General features: G+C 46.5%; 2 protein-coding genes across 6 annotated transcripts in view; one reads left to right on the top strand and one right to left on the bottom strand.

Moving 5' to 3' along the window:
- ARMC2 (armadillo repeat containing 2) overlaps nucleotides 1-19,862 on the top strand; it is a 107,036-nt gene that overhangs the window by 80,427 nt on the left and 6,747 nt on the right. For both annotated transcript variants that reach the window (XM_027089039.1, XM_027089050.1), the window contains 5 exons: nucleotides 4,725-5,040; nucleotides 16,689-16,811; nucleotides 17,124-17,237; nucleotides 19,196-19,328; nucleotides 19,681-19,841. In XM_027089039.1, the coding sequence (XP_026944840.1) occupies nucleotides 4,725-5,040; nucleotides 16,689-16,811; nucleotides 17,124-17,237; nucleotides 19,196-19,328; nucleotides 19,681-19,841 (847 nt within the window). The remainder of the gene's footprint in view (nucleotides 1-4,724; nucleotides 5,041-16,688; nucleotides 16,812-17,123; nucleotides 17,238-19,195; nucleotides 19,329-19,680; nucleotides 19,842-19,862) is intronic.
- SESN1 (sestrin 1) overlaps nucleotides 18,291-19,862 on the bottom strand; it is a 130,979-nt gene continuing 129,407 nt past the window's right edge. For 2 of the 4 annotated variants that reach the window (XM_027089122.1, XM_027089104.1), the window contains one exon: nucleotides 18,291-18,801. In XM_027089122.1, coding sequence (XP_026944923.1) covers nucleotides 18,652-18,801 — 150 coding nt within the window. In that variant the 3' untranslated portion in view covers nucleotides 18,291-18,651. The remainder of the gene's footprint in view (nucleotides 18,802-19,862) is intronic. The other 2 variants (XM_027089144.1, XM_027089165.1) reach the window with 2 other exon arrangements.

The following is a 19,862-nucleotide window of genomic DNA, read 5'->3' as shown; positions in this document are numbered from 1 at the left end:
GGCTATAAAAAGTGCAGTGTTGGGCTTCCCTGGTGGCGCAGTGGTTGAGAGTCCGCCTGCCAATGCAGGGGATGCGGGTTCGTGCCCCAGTTTGGGAAGATCCCACATGCCGCGGAGCGGCTGGGCCCGTGAGCCATGGCCGCTGAGCCTGCGCGTCCGGAGCCTGTGCTCCGCGGCGGGAGAGGCCACAACAGTGAGAGGCCCGCATACCGCAAAAAAAAAAAAAAAAAAAAAAAAAAAAAAAGTGCAGTGTTGATCTATAGGTGGTTCTCAGATGTTGTCTAAGAATAAAGGAGAGCCTCTGTACCTCAAAGGAGAATGGCCCCTCGATGAAATCGTTTTCTGCACATTGTTTCCTCTACAGATTGATGATTTTGGCCTTTGCCTAATTTTTCAAATCTTTACAGGATTTTAACTAAGTGATGTTTGGTAGACTTGAGATAGATTGGGCTGTGGAACAAGAAACCACCTCTCCGTACACCATCCAGGGGCAGTGCTCTGCACGGCGCAGAGGCCACCCGCAGGGAGCTGAGGGGGCCCTGCTAAGCCCTCTTGGTCAGCCTCCTTGTTCCGGATTCCAGATGAGTCCAGACAAGCACTGGCATGGGAGTAAGGAAACACCACCGCCGCCAGCCTCCTGTGAGACTGCTGCTCTTGTGGCCTATTCCCTCGATTCACAGAGAATATATTTGAGAGAGGGGATGGGGGGAGGAAAAAAAAAAGATGCCTTAGCCAACCCCGAGAAAGAGGACAGAAACAGCAAGCACAGCAGTCGCTGCAAGTTTGGTGCTGCAATCTGCCAGCCCATTTGTTGATTCTGCATGCCATCCTTCAGTCGGCACCACTGCTGCCAGGAACCACCCCCTCCTTTTTCCATCTGAAGGAAGGGAGAGAGGTGCTGCGGCAGGGTTAACTCTTCCTGCCCTGAAGCCTAAAGTTTCTTCTTCCCACATCAGGCTCAATAATCTGTGCCATGTTAGGACCCACAGAGATATTTGAATCCAAGGATTTTAGAAGTGGAAGGGGCCTGAGGCGATTTTTCAAACAAGAAAAGCAGCATCAGTCTTCCCAGATTTGACCACATGTGACAGGGGGTAGAGGTCATTTGAATTATGAAGAATGAGGACCTCTAAGGAAACCTGCTTTTTTTTTTTAACCTGCAGCCAGGGATCTGGTCAGCAAATCAGCAGGGACAGGTGGAGGTGGTACAGGGTCAGAGAAGCCTTCTGAGTTAGACCAACCAGAAAAACAAACATCAGAGGTGGAGGTAAAGCAGCAGAGCTAGGAAGAGGGAGAAAGGAGAAAAAAAGAGTCTAGCATCCTTCAGAAGACGGCAGTGACATTTTAGGAGGTAACTTGATTAGTCCTGGTAATGATTTAACCAATAGAATGCAGTTATTTATCGTATTCTTTATGAAGTCATTTAAGAGCACCGATCATGTCTTTCCTGACTTGCTTAATGTGCTTTTGTGGAAATAAGAGCACAATCCAGGGAATACCGGGAAGTCCAAAAATATTGGCCATAACTGCTGTCTAGGGCATGAGGGAGGTGGCTCTCCGGATTGTGGAGATTGGGAACGTTTTGTTCAAATTAAAGAACTGCAAATTGTCACTTTTAGTGCATTAGTTAATTTGTGTACCTAGGTGCTTGGAACAGTGCCTGGTGCCTCATAAACACAGTGTATTAGTTGCTGCTACTACTATCAGTAGTAATAGTAATTATTACAATTTTCAGAGGTAGGACTAGTGTAGAGTGTGATTAATCAGAAATCTTGTTTCAGTTTGTGTGAAAAGCTCATATTCCTCAATTTAGAAATTCAGTGGAATTTTCCTTCAGGGAGACTAGCTCTCAGAAATAGCCTCTGTCCTGGTTGGAAAATGGTCTGCTTTGCTGCTGGGTGTTGCCAGGGTGGAGGAGTGCACTCCTTCCAGAGCCCAGGGAGGAGCCTGCACCATCGGGAATGACATGAAGTAACCATTGGTTTCACGCGAAGGGAGACTGGAGTATTGTAACGAAACTTCGTGTGCTTGGTTTAGATTTAAGGCCTGCAGGCTTCAGCTTCTTTAGGGAACTGTCTGGTGATCAGACACAAACAAGGTGACCCCAGGCCCCGGAAGGGGACGGCTCTAGGTCCTCTGTCTCAAGACGTGCTCCTTTTCCCCGTGCCACATCTCTGCTTTCATTCATTTTTCAAGGTTGAACTTATCATGGTTAACGCTACTAACATTTTATTGATAGTAAAGGGTTCTTAACAGTGCCTGAGGGGAGTTCCCTCGTGGTCTAGTGGTTGGGATTTGGCGCTCTCTCTTGTAGCCCGGGTTCAATCCCTGGTCAGAGAACTGAGATCCCACAAGCCACGTGGTGTAACCAAAAAAAAAAAAAAAAACCCCAAAACAGTGCCTGAATCATCACTCACCACAACCTGTGCTTTACCTGTTTTTTTTTTTTAAATGAATTTATTTTTATTTTTATTTATTTTTGGCTGTGTTGGGTCTTCGTTGCTGTGCGCGGGGCTTTCTCTAGTTCCAGTGAGTGGGGGCTACTCTTCGTTGCCGTGCGCGGGCTTTTCATTGCACGGGCTCTAGAGCGCAGGCTCAGTAGTTGTGGCGCACGGGCTCTAGAGTGCTGGCTCAGTAGTTGTGGTGCACGGGCTTAGTTGCTCCGCGGCATGTGCGATCTTCCCTGACCAGGGATCAAATCCATGTCCCCTGCATTGGCAGGTGGATTCTTAACCACTGAGCCACCAGGGAAGTCCCTGTGCTTTATCTGTTTTGTCTTAATTTTGCAACACAACATTCCCCCCATTTTACAGATGAGTTAATCGAGTCACAAAGAAGCTAAGTGAAGTGGGACGCAGGCTGCCTGGCTCTCTTGCTGGGAGTCGTAATCCCCTAGGGTGTCTAGCTTCTTCCTTATTAGCCTTTCAGTCTTTGCTGTGTCCCCTCATGCACTAGCCTTGTCTTCTCAAGTCGATTCTAACTCTTCAGAGCACCTTGCCTTATCCTTGTTTGTGTGTGTGTATTTCCCCCAGACCCCAGCATTCAAGATATACCCAAGGACTAGCATTCCAGTTGGGGTGGGGGCAGGAGTGGGTCCCCTGACTGGACCACCTGCTGTGATTGGTTGCACACTGCCCAGTTGAGGTTCCCCGCCCCCCTCCCACATACTCCCGGCGTGAATGCTCTCCTGGGCCAGCGCATCGTGTTAGACTCCATCCTTTCTTAATGTTGGCAAATGATTCCCAGCTTCACAAGCAGCAGCTTGGCTGCTTCTTCACCAGGGCCAGGGAAGACTTTTTCAGGAACAAGCAGGAATAAGTTGGTATTGGCAGAGCAGACCCAGGCAAACCCCAGTGTCTTGTCCTTTGTCCTGGATCACCCACTCTCTCTAGGCCACACACAGTGCTCAGTGCTGCTCCCATCCCCCAGGTCCCACCTGGAGAAAAACCAACCCAGCCCTTTGCCCTTTGTCCCAGTTCCTTAAGGCTATTGCTGACTACAGATCTGATAAATTAACCTTTATCAGAATCCCTCCTGGTGACATATTTACATTTAAAAGGAGATAATTCCTTTGCTGCTCCGAAAGCAGGGTAGGTGGAAGGAGGTTCGTAAATAACAGGCCACGTGAGAGGCATGGGTGTAGGAAGGACTCCAGGTCTGGGTAATCCTGGGTTCAAATCCTGACTCCACCCCTCACTGGGTGTGACCAAGGCAGCTTCTCCAAGCCAGTTTCTTGTCTGTAAATAGCACAGCGCCTGCCCAGTGAGCATTAGCACCCTGGCCAGTTGTAGCCCCTCAGTAAGTGTTCCTTTAACAACTGAACTGGTATGTCTGCCTGCTATTGTCAAATTAAGAACATAATTGTTTCTGTTTCTTGTTCAGTTGTAAAGTGTTCTCAGCTTGGGATTTTTTAGAAACGTTTATTTATTGTGAAATATGGCTTATATACAGAAAGGTGCACAAAACACATTCCTACCATTTAGCAAACAGTTATAAAAGTGTCACCCATGTAACCACTACCCTGGTCAAGAAAAACAAATACTGCTTTAAAGTGGTGAACACTTTGTAACAGTGGTTCTCACCTGGGGGCCATTTTGCCCTCAGGGGACGTTGAAACATTTTTGGTTGTGGTATCTGGGGAAGTGCTTCTGGTATCTAGTAGAAAGGAATGCCACTAAACATAAACAGCCCCCCATAGCAAAGAATTATTCAGCTCCCAGAGTCAGCAGTGCCCAGGCTGAGAAAGCCTGCTGTAACACAAGCTGAATAGCCACTATGGGACAAACACCGGGTTTAGAAACACAGTGCTTCAGCAAGAGGTGAACTTTTAGGAAAAGATTTGGATACTCAAGAAACCTGTTTGGGTCAAGACTTAGATTTATATGACACATTGTTAGTAATGTCATCCCGCTCAACTAATTGCTCTCCAGGAAAAAAAAAAAAAAAAAAAAGGCCAGGCAGCATTTCAGATGGAGGATCTGAAGTTAATAGACCTTGCTAACAGCATCAATCAGTTTGTATTCTTTCATTGTTGCCAAATGCTTTTAATCTCCTCTGTCACTTTGCACCAATCTTGGGAATCAAATACTGTACAAGTCAGAAGGAGCCAGATGTGTTCCATTTTACTATTAATTAAATTGTGAATTAATTAAATACTGCCTTCTTCCCAACAACTTGTCCCAACCCCTTCGGTCTTGTGACTCTTTGTCTTTAATTTATTGCAGGATTTAGTCGTTCGTATTGTTTTTATTCTTGGCAACCTGACAGCGAAAAATAACCAGGCTCGTGAGCAGTTTTCCAAAGAGAAAGGGAGCATCCCAACTCTGCTGTCTTTATTCCATACATTCTACAAACTGGATCTGCATTCCCAGAAGCCCCTGGGGGAAGGAGAAGAGAGGCCCAAGGAGCCGAGGCCGGCCCAGGCGGAGGACGTACTCATCAAGCTGACCCGCGTGCTCGCCAACCTGGCCATCCACCCTAGCGTGGGCCCAGCCATCGCCGCCCACCCGCGCATCGTGGGCCTGCTCCTCGCCATGCTGGGTAAGAAATGAGGCCCCCTGGCGCCAAGGGCGTTGCCGGGAGATGGACCGGGCTCGGGTGCCATGGGGGCTTTAGCAGTACAGTCGGCTAGCTTTTACAGGCCTTCTCAGCTGTGAAGGAAAATTCATTCCTTTTCTGTTCAGAACTGCCTCAAAAGTCGTCCAGATTTTTTTAAAAAAAGATAAAAAAGAAAAAAATATTAATACAAATTATTACTAAAACTCACTGAACTGTACAATTTAAAAGAGTGAATTTTACAGTATGTGAATTATATCACAATTTCTTTTGAAAGCCTACCAATCAAATTGTAAAAAATTGGCCAAAGTAACCACAGAGTTTAAAATCCCAAATTTTTCCTGGGGTAGCCCACACGATTAAAGTTTATTTATCTTTTTATTTTTTCAGCTTTTTATGTTATCAGTAATTAGAGCCCCTGGTCATTCAGGTCCCATTCCCCTGCCCACCCCACATGAGTCAGTTGGAGCTGCCGTAACAAAATGCTGCAGACTGGGTGGCTTAAGCAACACAAGTTTATTTCTCACAGCTCTGGAGGCTGGAAATCCAAGGTCAAAGTGCCGCTGATTCTGTTCTGGGGAGAGCCCTCTTCCTGGCTTGCAGGTGGCTACATTCTCACTAAGTCTTCCTGTGGCTTTTCTTCAGTGTGTGCATGTGCACATGGGAAAGAGAATGATCTTTCTCTTCTTATAAGACCACCCTATCAGATACGGACACCACCCTTCTGACCTCATTTAACTTTACCTCCTAAAATCCTTGTCTCCAAAAACAATCACATTAGGGGTTAGGGCTTCAACATATGAATCTGGGGGAAGGGACACAATTCAGTCAATAGTATTCTACCCCAGGTCCCCCAAATTCATGTCCTTCTCACATGCAAAATACATTCATTCCATCCCAACAGCCCCCCAAATTTTAACTCATTCCAGCATCAACTCTAAAGTCTAAGGTCCAAAATCTCATTTAAATATCATCGAAATCAGATAGATATGATACATCCTGAGGAACAATTCCTCTCCTGCTTGAAGCTGTGAAACCAGACACGTTATATGCAAGATACAATGGTGGGGCAGGCACAGGATAGACATTCCCATTCCAGAAGAGAGAAATAGGAAAAAAAAGAAAGTGTGATGGGTTGCAAGCAAGTCCCAAACCTAGTAAGGCGAATTCCATCAGATCTTTTTTTTTTTTAAACAAATTTATTTATTTTATTTATTTATTTTTGGCTGCGTGCGAGCTTTCTCTAGTTGTGGCGAGCAGGGGCTACTCTTCGTTGCAGTGCGGGGGCTACTCTTTGTTGCGGTGCGTGGGCTTCTCATTGCGGTGGCTTCTCTTGTTGTGAAGCTGGGCTCTAGGGGCGTGGACTTGAGTACTTGTGGCATGCGAGCTCAGTAGTCATGGCTCACAGGCTCCGTAGTTGCGGTGCATGGGCTTAGCTGCTCCACGGCATGTGGGATCTTCCTGGACCAGGGCTCGAACCTGTGTCCCCTGCATTGGCAGGCGGATTCTTAACCACTGCACCACCAGGGAAGCCCCCATCAGACCTTAAGGCTTGAGAATAATCCTCTTTGGTTAGATGCTTTGCCTTGCAGACCCACTGGGGCAGTGGCCCTTCCTCCACAGCTCTGTCAGTTAGGCCACCAGGGCTCTGCAGAGCAGTCTTGCCCTCAAAGATTTGGGGTGAAGGCCAGTGTGGCCTGTTGAAACTGAGGCAGTGGCCCTGGTGATCTCTGAATCACCACTGGGGACATTCTTTTCTCTACTAGAAGAATAGTGCATATTCACAGCCAAATAGCTGTACACTCTGTCCTGTCAAATCCAAGGAGTCTGACAGCCTTCCTTCGTTTGGTCCTGTCTCAGCTTCAGTTCAAATTGGCAGTGTTTCTGCTCACATAATCCCGTAAACTCTTTACTGAGTGATAGGCCAACCACACCCTTGGTATTCTCTCCAGCACATGCTTTCTTCTTTCTTGCAATATGGACAGGCTGAGAATTTTCCAAATCTTCAAGTTCTAGTTCCTTTTGCTTAACAACTTCTTCAGTTCATCCCTCTCTTCTTATATGTTACTGTAAGCAGTCAGGAAGAGCCAAGCCTCTCCTTAAACACTTTGCTTGGAATTCTCAGCTAAATACCCAGTATCGTTGCTCGCAAACTAGACCTTCCACGAAACAGTAGAACACAAACAATTCAGACAAATTCTTTGCCACTTTATAACAAGGATCACCTTTCCTGCAGTTTCCAAGGACCTGTTCCTCCTTTCCATCTGAGACTTTGTCAGAGTGGCCTTTAATGTCCATCTTCCTAACAGCATTGTATTCATGATTATTTCTGTGTTCTCTAAGAAGATGGAAGCTTTCTCTCCAGCTCTCTCTTGTCTTTGAGCTTTTGCCGGAATCACCCTGTTGACAAAAAATTAATCAGTAGTGGGCTTCCCTGGTGGTGCAATGGTTAAGAATCCGCCTGCCAATGCAGGAGACACAGGTTCGAGCCCTGGTCTGGGAAGATCCCACATGCCGCGGAGCAGCTAAGCCCATGCGCCACAACTACTGAGCCTGCGCTATAGAGCCCGTGAGCCACAACTGCAGAGCCTGAATGCCACAACTACTGAGCCCGTGTGTCACAACTACTGAAACCTGTGAGCCTAGAGCCCTTGCTCCACAACAAGAGAAGCCACCGCAATGAGAAGCCCACTCACTGTAACAAAGAGTAGCCCCCGCTCGCCACAACTAGAGAAAGCCCGGGTGCAGCAATGAAGATTCAACGCAGCCAAAAATAATAAATAAATAAATAAATAAATTTATATTAAAAAAAAATCAGTGGATCAAAGAAAGAATTGGAAAATTTTATTCGAGCCAAATTTGAGGATTATAACCCAGGAAGAGCATCTCAGAAAGCTTTGAGAACTGTTCCACTGGTTAGAAATCAAGGCACAGTTACATAAGTTTTTTTGAGGCAGAAGGCTGTACGTCAAATGATGTGTTATTGACAGTTTACATAATCCAGATCTAAGCATCATCCTGGTGGGTCATCTGACCCCTTACAAGATCAAGAAGGAATGTTATCTTTTAAGGAGGGAGTCATCTTGATGCTAGGAGAATGTTGCTCTTTATGGTTGAACAGGTATTCCTACCGATGGGAGAGGTTTGGTCGATGCATAAGGCAGATACACAAAGCACAGTGTGGGGAGAGAGGAGGCGAAAGAGCAGAGAAGAAGTTCTATGTTTAAATTTTTCTTGTCTTGCCATAAAATACGAATTTTATTTCCCAACCTTTAACATCCGTATTTCTTGTATACATCTCAGAACTCCTCCAGCCTCTACCCATTACCCAGTTCCAAAGCCACCTCCATACTTTTAGGTATTTGTTACAGTAGCACCTCACTGCTAGGCACCCAAACCTGTCTCAGTCTGTTTAGGGCGCCACAACAAAATAGCATAGGCTGGGTGGCTCAAACAACAGACACTTTCTCACACATCTGGAGGCTGAAAGTCTGAGATCAGGGTGCCAGCGTGGTTGGTTCTGGTGAGACCTCTCTTCCTGGCTTATAGACGGCTGCCTTCTCTCTCTCTTCCTCTTCTTCTAATGCCACCAATCCTATTGGATAAGGACTCCACGCCTCTAACCCTAATTACCTCCTAACAGCCCTACCTCCAAATACAGGCGCATTAGAGGTGAGGGCTTCAACAAACAAATTTGGGAGGGGCACAGTTCAGTCCATAGCACCCCCCCTTCCACTTTTTAGGCCTTGTCATTTCCCATGGGCACCTCTGCCTACTAGTGTGCAAGGAAATTGACTGCCATCTAGAGTGATCTACTTCGCCACTACTTACCAGACTCTGAAAGATTGTGTTGTTGTGGAAGAAGCATTCATGCCTGATGAAAATGATGTGTTGGGGTAATCTTTGAACTTTGCCCCTTTGCCACTCATTTATTGAGTCTTCACTGCATAATCAGTCCTATGCTGTATGTGAAAAGAGGTTTGTCTTAGTTTGCTCAGGATGCCATAACAAAATACCACAGACTGGGTAGCTTAAACAATAGAAATCTATTTCTCACAGTCTGTAGGCTGGAATTCCAAGGTCAAGGTGCCAGCAGGGTTGGTGTCTGGTGAGAATCCTCTTTCTGGCTTGTCTATGGCCACCTTCTTGCTGTGTCCTCACATGGTGGAGAGAGAGCTCTGGTGTCTCCTTCTTTTCTTCTAAGGGCACCAGCCCTGTGGGATGAGGGCCCCACCTTTACGACCTCATTTGACTTTTACCACCTCACAGGCCCTATCTCCAAATGTAGTCACATTGCGGGTCGGGCTTCAACATATGAATTTGGAGGGGAACACAAACACTCAGGCCAGCACAACGTTTAAAAAAGTATAGGTTGGTATCTGCTTTCAGGGAACTCAGGGTACGTGGTGGGGGAATATCAGGTGTATAGACAAGAAGCTTATGAAAAGTGCCAGCAGCATGGGGTATACAGAACATGGAAGCTGAGAGGACAGAGCCACAGAGCCCAGCTTTTGGCGTGTGGGAGTGTAAGTGACCGTGCCTTCCGTTGTTGTGGAGCTGTGTGATTTATTTTTATTTTATTTACTTATTTAATTTTTAAAATAAACTTATTTATTTATTTATTTTTGGCTCCGTTGGGTCCTCGTTGCTGTGCGCGGGCCCTCTCCAGTTGTGGCGAGCGGGGGCTACCCCTTGCCGCGGTGCGTGGGCCTCTCATCGTCGTGGCCTCTCCCGCTGTGGAACACGGGCTCCAGGCGTGCAGGCCCCCAGCAGCCATGGCACGTGGGCCCCAGAGCTCAGGCTCAGCAGTTGTGGCGCACGGGCCTAGCTGCTCTGCGGCATGTGGGGCCCTCCCGGGCCAGGGCTCGAACCCGTGTCCCCAGCGTTGGCAGGCAGACTCCCAACCGCTGCGCCACCAAGGAAGCCCTATTTTATTTATTTTTTAACTGGGGTATAATTGACCGAAAACATTATGTTAGTTCCAGGTATACAACGTAGTGATTTGATATTTCTGTACATTACAAAATGATCACTATCATAGCCGCGCAGTTTAAGAAGCATGTTCACATCTGTTACCTCACAGCAGCTGTGCGGCAGTAGGTTGTTGTTATTTTAGCCATTTCACAGAGGAGGAAACAGGCTTAGTGAGATAAAGTGACTTTTAGAGGTCACAAAGTTAGTAAGTGACAGGGTTACTCTGCATGTTGCTGATCCTTTTTTGTTGTTGTTTTTTTTAATGTTTATTTATTTATTTGGCTCTGCGGGGTCTTAGTCGAGGCACGCAGGATCTTTGTTGCTGCACTTGGGATCTTAGTTCCCTGACTAGGGATCGAGCCCGGGCCCCCTGCATTGGGAGCTCCTAGTCTTAGCTACTGGACCACCAGGGAAGTCCCTGCATGTTGCTGGTCTTAAGGAAGGATTATTAAATTCTGACTGAGGTCTTTTCCTTGTGACTTAATCACTTCCACATGATAACTCAAAAACCTACACATTTAGCGTGGGACTGTCTTCCAAGCTGCTGACGGCACGTTAAACCGTCTGTGCAAACCTGCATCGAGCTGTTCCAGAAATTCAGTTTCTCTAACAACCTCAAAACTTCCAGCACTTGAACCATACTATCTCCCTGTCTTCTGATGATCCTTCTGCATCTGGAGGATCAATTCTTCTCCACTCAGAAGTCAGGGATCCAGCTGCCTCAGAGTCAGCTATGGGGCTCATTAAAATACGCTTTCTAGTTTCTGGTCTTACCCAGAAAAAGGCTTTACCTGAGGGATGGTTTTAGGGTCTTGAAATATGCATTTCAACTACTCCCCTGCTCCCAGTTGATTCTTCTGCCCCTTAAATGTTGAAACCCACTGCTCAGAGAATCACCTTTAGCCTCTCTGGCTAGTGAGGCGCTGGCAGGTGTCTGAAACCCACCCGGTGAGTTCTCATCTGCTGGCAGGCCAAATCGCTTCACCTGACTGTAGCTACCTGGGGAGAGCCTGAGGACCTGCCCTTAGACACCTGGACACATCACTGTGGATAGTCAAGAAATAAAGCTCTGGATGATTCATTTTCCTGCAATTATTAATATTCACATGTGAAGTGAGAAAATTCCTGGTCTTATATGTATTTTCTGAGCTTAGAAATTACATTTCTTCCTATGAACTAAAGGTACAATGGATAATTTGTGTTTGACTTCTAGGAAACTGATGCTTTGGAGGCAGAAGAAAGGCTGAGAAGCAGATTTGGCCAGAGCTGAAAGGGTTAACCAGGGGGGCCTGGCTAGAGTCCTTAGGAGGCTAGGGCCTGTCCCCTCCATTCCTCCATCACCAAGTCCTCTGGGAGGGTAGGTGCTCTGTCTTGGTCACTGGGGGATTCCCATGTGAGGTCTCTCCAGTGCACCCTCTTGAGGTTACTGTCACTCGGAAATAGCCTGCTTTCTTTCTTTTGCTCTAAAGCGATCAGTGAAACTCAAATCTGGTACTTCGCAAACTTCTTTGTGCGTAGAATCATGCAGGGAGCTTATGAAAGACACAGATTCTTCACCCTACCCTCAGAAGTTGTGACTGATCAAGTGAGGTGTGGAACCCAGGAGTCTGCATTTTTTAAAGCTCCCCGGCTGGTCCTGATGTGGGTGGTGGAAGGTCTCACTTGAGAATGCTTCAGTCTCTGCATGTTAGAGCTCAGTGCCGTCTGAGGTTAAGCCCAAGTGAAGAAACCCTTCTCTCTAGCCTGCCATGCTGGACAGTTGTTTGGGCAGGCAGTGGGATCCCTTGTCTGTTTTATCTCCTGAACGATTTGACCTCCCACGTAAAGCTGTGGTGGGGTGAAGTGACCTTGACAGAGGATCATACGCCTGCACCCTCCTCTTGGCAGCTCAGCTGCAGGGACGAATGTCCTGAGCCCTACGAGGCCCCCCGAAACTGGTCTCTGCTGGTTCCTACCTGGAGTCTCTGCATCAGTGCAGAAGGGCGATCAGATCCTGGGAGAGGGAGCTGGTCTTCAGAGCGCCTGCCTCCCTTAGCCAGCCTGGTAGTGGCTTTGGAAAGCAGGTCAGGGCTGGCTTGACTCTGACCTGCTCACTTGCCTGAGGGCAAGGCAGCTGTTGCCCTGATAGTCCCCAGTGCTCACTTAGTCCTCACTCCTCCCAGCCTGACACCTTTGCTGCACTGCACCCTCCCCCCAGGCACGTGGGAAAGGCATCCCTTGGGACCTTGTCCTCCACCTCTCCCCAGCCCTACTCCCCTCACAGAGGAGTTGCTTGTACCCCAGGACTCCCCTCCAGAGGCCAGTCTCATTGCAGAGGGTGTTTTAAAATAAAAAATATCTCTAGTAAGGACCAGCCTTCTCAGCAAGCGCCCAGATGCAGCGATTTGCTGCCTTAGTGGAATCTCCAAATTCCAGATTCTCTTATATTCACAAGTCCGCTACACAGGGCTGGGTGGGTGCCTCATGCTCTTTGGAGGCAAATTATTGCCCCAACTGGCTCTAATAGGCACTCAGCAAGATGCTGTGGAAAGAGCAGGATGGATGAGTCGGGCAGACCTGGATTCACATGTGTGCTCTATGAAATCAGGCAAGGTATTTTTCTCTAAGCCTCAATGTTCTCATCTGGGAGGAGAAAATGGGCTATTAGGAGGCTGCTATGGACTAAACTGTGTCCCTCAAATTCATGTGTGGAAGCGCTAACCCCCAGTGTGATGGTATTTGGAGATGGAGCATTTGGGAGATAATTAGGTTTAGATGAGGGCACAGAGAGAACGCAGCCATCTGCAAGCCAGGAAGAGCCCTCACCAGAACCCAGCCATACTGGCTCCCTGATCTTGGACATCTCACCTCCAGAGCTGTTAAATAATTTCCTGTTGTTTGAGCCACTCAGTTTACGGCATTCTGTTATGGCAGCCTGAGCTGACTGAGGCAGGTGCACCTTTAGAGTATTAATTATTGTGGGTTTAAATGTAAGTGCATTTAAAGCGTTATTAATAAATAACTTCTGTGGGGTTAAATGCATGGAAAGTGCTTGGTGCTGTTCATGATAGATGCCTAGTAGCTGTGAATGTCTCTCCTCTTGCCCCAGATGCCAGACGTTATCCCTGCTCCCAAACGTGAGGTCCTACAGGGGGGTGGTGACACATAAGAGCTACATTCCTTTTTCTGGTCAAACTAATAAATTCTTCTACCAAGGCAAGAGAAAAAAACAGATCCCTAGACACTGCCCAAGATCTTTTGTCATCAGTCCAGGGATGGAGGGAACCAGGGATGAGAATTCCTCTTTGCTAAGTTTTAGACATTCACTCAAGCCACTCGCCATGAGCCATCATTCTGGATAGCCCTCCTGTTCACGAACAGATGTTTATTTAGCACCCACAGTGTGCCACGCACTTTTATAAGCCCTTCACAAGTATTAACGCATTTAAACTTTGTAACAAATCTGTAATGTAGGTGCAGTTATTATCCCACTTTGCCGACAAGGAAACTGAGGCCCAAGGAGTTTAAATGACTTGAACAAGGTCACACAGCCAGCAGGTAGAAGATCAGGATTCCAGCTCCAGAGTCGCAGCGAAGCAAGCGAGGATACTTTTGGGGGTCCTATGTCCCTACTTTTACCTTGCCTCCCTCAAAAACACCTGGGATCTTTTTACAGATCTTCTAGAAACCTGAGGCCAGTAGGATATTTCCTTGCTGTAGAATCCATACTGAAGTCCAAGATAATTCTGTTCTTTATTCCCTTCCCATGTATTTAAACTAACAAACCAGGCAGTTAGGGCCTCATTTATTCTTTCTTTCTCCAGGTATTCATTGAGTGTCTGCCAGGTGCTGGGCCCATGCTGGCTGCTGTGGGTGGAGGAACCACTGGCTGAAGGGCCAGTACGTGTTTTCTGTAGCGTAACAAATGCCTGAATTTCCCTTTGAATAGAGTAAACGTAGAAAGGTCATTCTCTTTAATGAAAAGAAGGCCGAAAGGAGGGAGAATTAAATCAGAGAATGTAAGAGCTCGCAGAGTCCTCCTGCTCAGCTCACAGCCTCCCTCTTATCCCGGAGGAACTTTGGTTTCATACAAGAGGTAAAAGGCACTTCCTTACTCATAAAAAAGAATGAAATTGTGCCATTCGCAGCAACACGGAGGGACCTAGAGGGTATTATACTAAGTGAAGTAAGTCAGACAGAGAAAGACATACTGTAATGATTTCACTTATATGTGGAATCCAAAAAAAGAAAACAAACAAATGAAGACAACAAAACAGAAATAGACTCATAGAGATAGAGAACTAGTTGTTACCAGTAGGCAGAGGCAAGGGGGAGGGGCAAGATGGGGTAGGGGATTGAGGTACAAGCTACTGTGTATAAAATAGATAAGCAACGAGGATATATCGTGCAGCGCAGGGAATATAGCCAATATTTTATAATAACTTTAAATGGAGTATAATTTGTAAAAATATTGAATCATTGTGTTCTATACCTGAGGTAACATTGTTTATCAACTATACTTGAATTTTTTAAAAAAAGAGGTACAAGGTACTTCTTAACCAGTAAAACCCAGTGGGCAAATCAGGGCCCAAGACATGCGTGGGCACTGAGGTTATTCCCTCCCAGGCTGGGGAAGGGCTTCCCAGTCAGGCGGTGACCGATGCCTGGGTGGAGAGCAGGGTGAATGTACGCCAGGCACGGGGCAGGGCGGGGGGTGAAGTGGAGGGGGCGTGTGCAGGGTCAGAGGTGAGAGGCAGAGGCTGCTATAGCTAGTTTAGTATAACCAGACTCCTGGCGTTTTCCTCTGACTCCCAGACCCGTATGTCCACCTGCCTTACCTAATCTCATCAACTGTGGGTACTTGAGAAGCACCTCAAGATGTCTAACTCATGACCTTTCCTCCACCTGGCCTTTCTTCCCATTAATTCAGAGTATGGGATTGCCGTCCATCCAATTATGTAATCCAGAAACCCAGAGCTCATCCTGAGTGATTCCTCTCCCTCATCCCCCAATCTAGTCTTCACCACACACTGTCCGTTTTCCTCCCTAAATAGTTTTCCAGCCTGGCTTCCCTGTTCCATCTCCGCCATCACCCCAGCCTCAGCTTTATTTGCCATCTGGAACACCACAGGAGGTTCCGGACTGGCATCCCTGCATCTGCCCTTCTCTGCACTGTGGTCTCAGTCACCAGGAGATGAGTCTGGAGGCTGAGTGGAAGGCAGGGACAAAATAACTAAGGGTCTTATGTGCTAAGCTAAAGGCTCATTCATTCATTCATTCTTGCATTCAGCAACCACTTATTTATTTTTTTTTTACAACAATGAAGTTTATTATTATTATTATTTTGCTTCAAAAATTTATCATCTAGGCTTTATTCTGATCCACCCCAAGACACTGAAATGCTACAGTTTTCTGTTTTGTTAGTTGATATTTCCGGGGGGAATTCCAGAGGGAATGATTTCTTTTCTTTTTTTAAATTTTTATTGGAGTATAGTTAATTTACAATATTGTGTTTATATATATGCACACATCCACTCTTTTTTAGATTCCTTTCCCATGTAGGTCATTACAGAGTATTGAGTAGAGTTCCCTGTGCTGTACAGTAGGTTCTTATTAGTTATCTATTGAGCACTGCTCTGTGCAGACACTGTTCTAGATGCTGGGAATGCAGTGATGAATAAAAGAAGTCCCTAGTCTTGTGGAGCTTACACCTTAGAGCTGGAAGACAGACATTAAACACATAACAAGTCAGGTGGTCACATGTGTTACAGAGAAGAGGGGGAGAGGAAAGTGAGTAACAGTGCTATTTTATATAGGGTGGCTGAGGAAAGTATGTCCAATAAGGTGACAGCTAAGCAACAGCCCAAAGGACATGAGGAGTGAGCCTGGATAACTGGAGGAAGGAATATGCCAGACAGGGGGACTATCAGTGCAGAGATTCTTGGGCAGGATCAGGCTGACATGCTCAAAAAGAGCAAGAAGACTGGTGAGGTTGGCGTGGGGATGGGGGGAGCTGGGGGCTGGAGCAGCAAATGAGGCCAGGGAGGTAAGGACTGGGGCAGCTGGGTCAGGCCTGTGGGCTGGATGAGATGAGTGGTGTTATCTGAGTGAATTTTAAAGGACCACCATGTTGAGGACAGGCTCAGAGAGGCAAAGGCAGAAGAAGAGAAGCCAGTAAGGAGGTGAAAGATGGACTAGGTGGTAGCAGAGGAGTTGAGAGGCGATCAGACTGCGTGTTTCAAAGGCAGCGTTGATAGGAGTTGTAGATGGATTATGACCTGAGGGCCATTCTTTTGGGAGGGGGGCAGGTCTGGGGAACAGACGTCCAGGGTGGGGGGCCCGGGGGACCTCTGGGTCAGGGCAAACAAGCTCTGCTCAGTGGTGTTGGCACCTTTGTACACAGGAACTAGATCAGCCCGACGTTTCCAGACCCTTGGCTGGAGGGACTGAGCTTAGAGTGTTCCAAACCCTGGCCCAGAGTGGTCCCCTGCCTTTGGCGCATTTCCCTGCAGGAGGAGTCATGGGAAATAAAGCAGCAAACAGCGAGGGCAAACACTGCCCTCACACAGCCCTTGCCTGGGACAACGGCTTGTCCCTGCCACTGCTGGGGTTGCAGTGAGGATGTTGTGGTTTCTGCCCTGCAGTGAGTCTTTGACACCCTTGTCCTCACTTTATTTCAGAATCTAAGTCCATTGAAGATTGTGAGGAGCTGGTGATCAACACTACGGCAGCGATCAACAACTTATCTTACTACCAAGTGAAGAATTCCATAATTCAAGACAAAAAGCTATATATTGCTGAATGTAAGGTTCAGAGTTGGGTTTGGGTAGATGCATGTTCATTTAAGGTTTTGACTTTACTAACTAAACACAGAACTGGAGGCATTTATATTTTCTGATTTCTGGTGCTACTATCTAAGAGCCTGATTTAATTCTAAGAAAGTTGAATATGGGGACACATTAGTTTCTTAGTTCTGGCTAAAGTCCCCTATAGTTGGAATTTTATTATCATTTTTAATTTGAAAATTATCAGTATTTAGCATGATATTGGTTTCTAGTAGTCTTTAAATTGAAACTTAAGTTCACTAATTTTATTTCTCTGGTCACAAAACCCAGTGCTCTTAAAGCTCCTTGTGAGTCACAACATGGATGGAATCCTGGAGGCTGTGCGCGTTTTTGGAAATCTCTCCCAGGACCATGACATCTGTGATTTCATTGTGCAGAAAAATGGTGAGTTAATGACACTCACATTCATAAACAGGCATGTCTTGCCAATAAACAGCTGAGCGGTTTTGCAGCTTGGGTCATGACAACGTGATACTTGTTTCTGCTTTGGGACAAGTGATGCCTCACATTCTGTTCCATCCATCCGTAAGGCTCTCAGCTCAGGATGCCAAGACGGACCTAGGCTGTGTTCTTAGCGTTTCCCTCTCCTTCACAAGTGGTCTTCTGAGTTTTGAGATGGCGCATGTGTGCCTGTGTGTGTGTGCGTGTGTTTAAGAGAAACAAGTAATCTGTACACATCATTTCTGTCCATGGGAATGGACTCAAAAGACATTCTCCATCATGTACTGGAATGTCTATTATAGTACTGCTTGTAATAGTGAAAACTGGAAATAACCTAAATGTCCATCAACAGGTAAGAGGATAAATACATTACAGTATATTCATGCAACCAAGCTTCTACAGAAATGAAAATAAATGAGCTAGAAGTTCATGTATCACCCTGCGTCAACCTCAAACGTGTAATATAGGAGCAAAAAGGCTAGTAATCGGAGGACATATATGAAATAATGCCATTAAGATAGTTTTAAAACCTGCAAAACAGCCTTGGATATTATTTATGTAATACTCACATGGTAATGGAATAGGGTATAAATGTAGTTGGAAATGATAAACTCCACATTTAAGACAAAGTTACATTTGAATGGTTGCCCCCAAATATAAAATTGAATCTGTAATGTTTTATTTCTTAAACTGGGTAGCAGGTACACAAGAGTGTATACTAAACATACTGTTTGTATGTCTTAAATATTTCATGTAAAAACGGTAAAAAATACCTAATTATTTATGTTCGTGATAGAAACTTTGGATAATACAGATTAAAAAAAACACTACCCCAGAGATAACTGTTAACATTTTAGTGTATATTCTTTTTTTTTTTTTTTTTTGCGGTACGCGGGCCTCTCACTGTTGTGGCCTCTCCCGTTGCGGAGCACAGGCTCCGGACGCCCAGGCTCAGCGGCCATGGCTCACGGGCCCAGCCGCTCTGCGGCATGTGGGATCTTCCCGGACCGGGGCATGAACCCGCGTCCCCTGCATCGGCAGGCGGACTCTCAACCACTGCGCCACCAGGGAAGCCCTAGTGTATATTCTTTAGACTCTTAAAAACACACTTACATGTGATGCAGCCTTTGCCAAGCTCACTGTGTGACACATCAGTAGGCCAAGGTCAGCACAGGGTGGCCACCTCTCAGGTGAGCAGTAGAACAGAGCACACACCTTATTCATTCTCCCCCAACCCTTTGCCGAGCCCCTGCTGGGGGATGAGAAGACAGGACAAACAGTTCCATTTCTAGGAGTAAGGGAAGGCTGGGAGCCTGTCCTGATACGAGACATCCCCTACCCTGGAAGTCCGGCCTCACTACAGGCTTGTTTCCTGCGGTCTGCGTGAGTCTTCTCTTACAAACTGTGGCTCTGGAAGACTTCCAGGAAGATCTCCGCTGGAGCCTGTGCTCCCCTCTCCCAGGGCTGTGTATTTAAACAAAGTTGCTGCTGGAGGTTCATAAGGGCCCTGGAGAACAACCAGAAGTTAGAGATGAAATGAATGGCACCTGTGTAGAGATGAAATGAATGGCACCTGTGTGATTGGAAGGCCCGTGGTTCCCTCCTCTCCATGGGCGGGGGCTCTACCACTGCCTGGGAGGGGGAGCTGATGCCTGCGGCAGATACAGCAATATCAGGGGACAGGGGGCCTGGGGGGCGGAGAGCAGGTTCTGAAGTGGTGGATGTTGGGGAAGGTGCTTCTGAGCAGTGGGTGAAGTCCACTTAGGAAGAGTGGACCGAGTCCCCGAGCAGGGTTTCCAGTTTTGCAAGCTGCTCCCCATTTCCCCTTTGCCATTTGAGAAATGAAACACAGCTGGGGCCCCTGAGCTTTACTGGCCTGCATTCGTTCTCTGCCCTCCCAGTTCACAAGTTCATGATTGCTCTGCTGGATGCTAAGCGTCAGGATATTTGCTTTTCTGCCTGTGGTGTTCTTCTAAACCTCACCGTGGATAAAGACAAGCGTGTCATCCTAAAAGAAGGAGGTGGCATTAAAAAGTAAGTTCAAGGCATGGAGTCCTGACTCTGTCAGGATTCAGAGGACATAGTATTCCGGGGAGCTTGGGTCCCTCTCCTCACTTCTCCCAGGCAGAGGTATTTCAACATTTGGAAGTGCCAAGCTAGGGCTAAAGAGGGGATTTAGGTTCCATTGGATGTTTAAAATAATTCAGAAGTAGGTTATTGCTACTTTAGAGCTGCTTAAATTTGTAGATATGAAATTAATTTTAATAACACTGAATTATATATAATGCATATGAAATATCACAGAAAGTTAAGCATCATGTTAAAAATATAAAAATTAAAGAGATCCTGTCCTAATAACTTCTCAATTTGACTTTTATTAACTCAGGTTAGTGGATTGTTTAAGGGATTTTGGTCCCACTGATTGGCAGCTGGCCTGCTTGGTGTGCAAAACTTTATGGAACTTCAGTGAAAATATCACCAGTGCTTCGTCATGCTTTGGAGATGAGGCCGCCAACACACTCTTAGTCCTGCTCTCATCGTTTTTAGGTAAGACCCTGACTGTGAGCT

This window comes from Aethalodelphis obliquidens, unplaced genomic scaffold (genome assembly GCF_003676395.1).
Source record: "Aethalodelphis obliquidens isolate GAN/ISIS:26980383/991018 unplaced genomic scaffold, ASM367639v1 scaffold3, whole genome shotgun sequence".
Taxonomy (NCBI): Eukaryota; Metazoa; Chordata; class Mammalia; order Artiodactyla; family Delphinidae; genus Aethalodelphis; species Aethalodelphis obliquidens.
The sequence above is the reverse complement of the archived record's forward strand: the minus strand, read 5'-3'. Positions and strand labels throughout refer to the sequence as shown.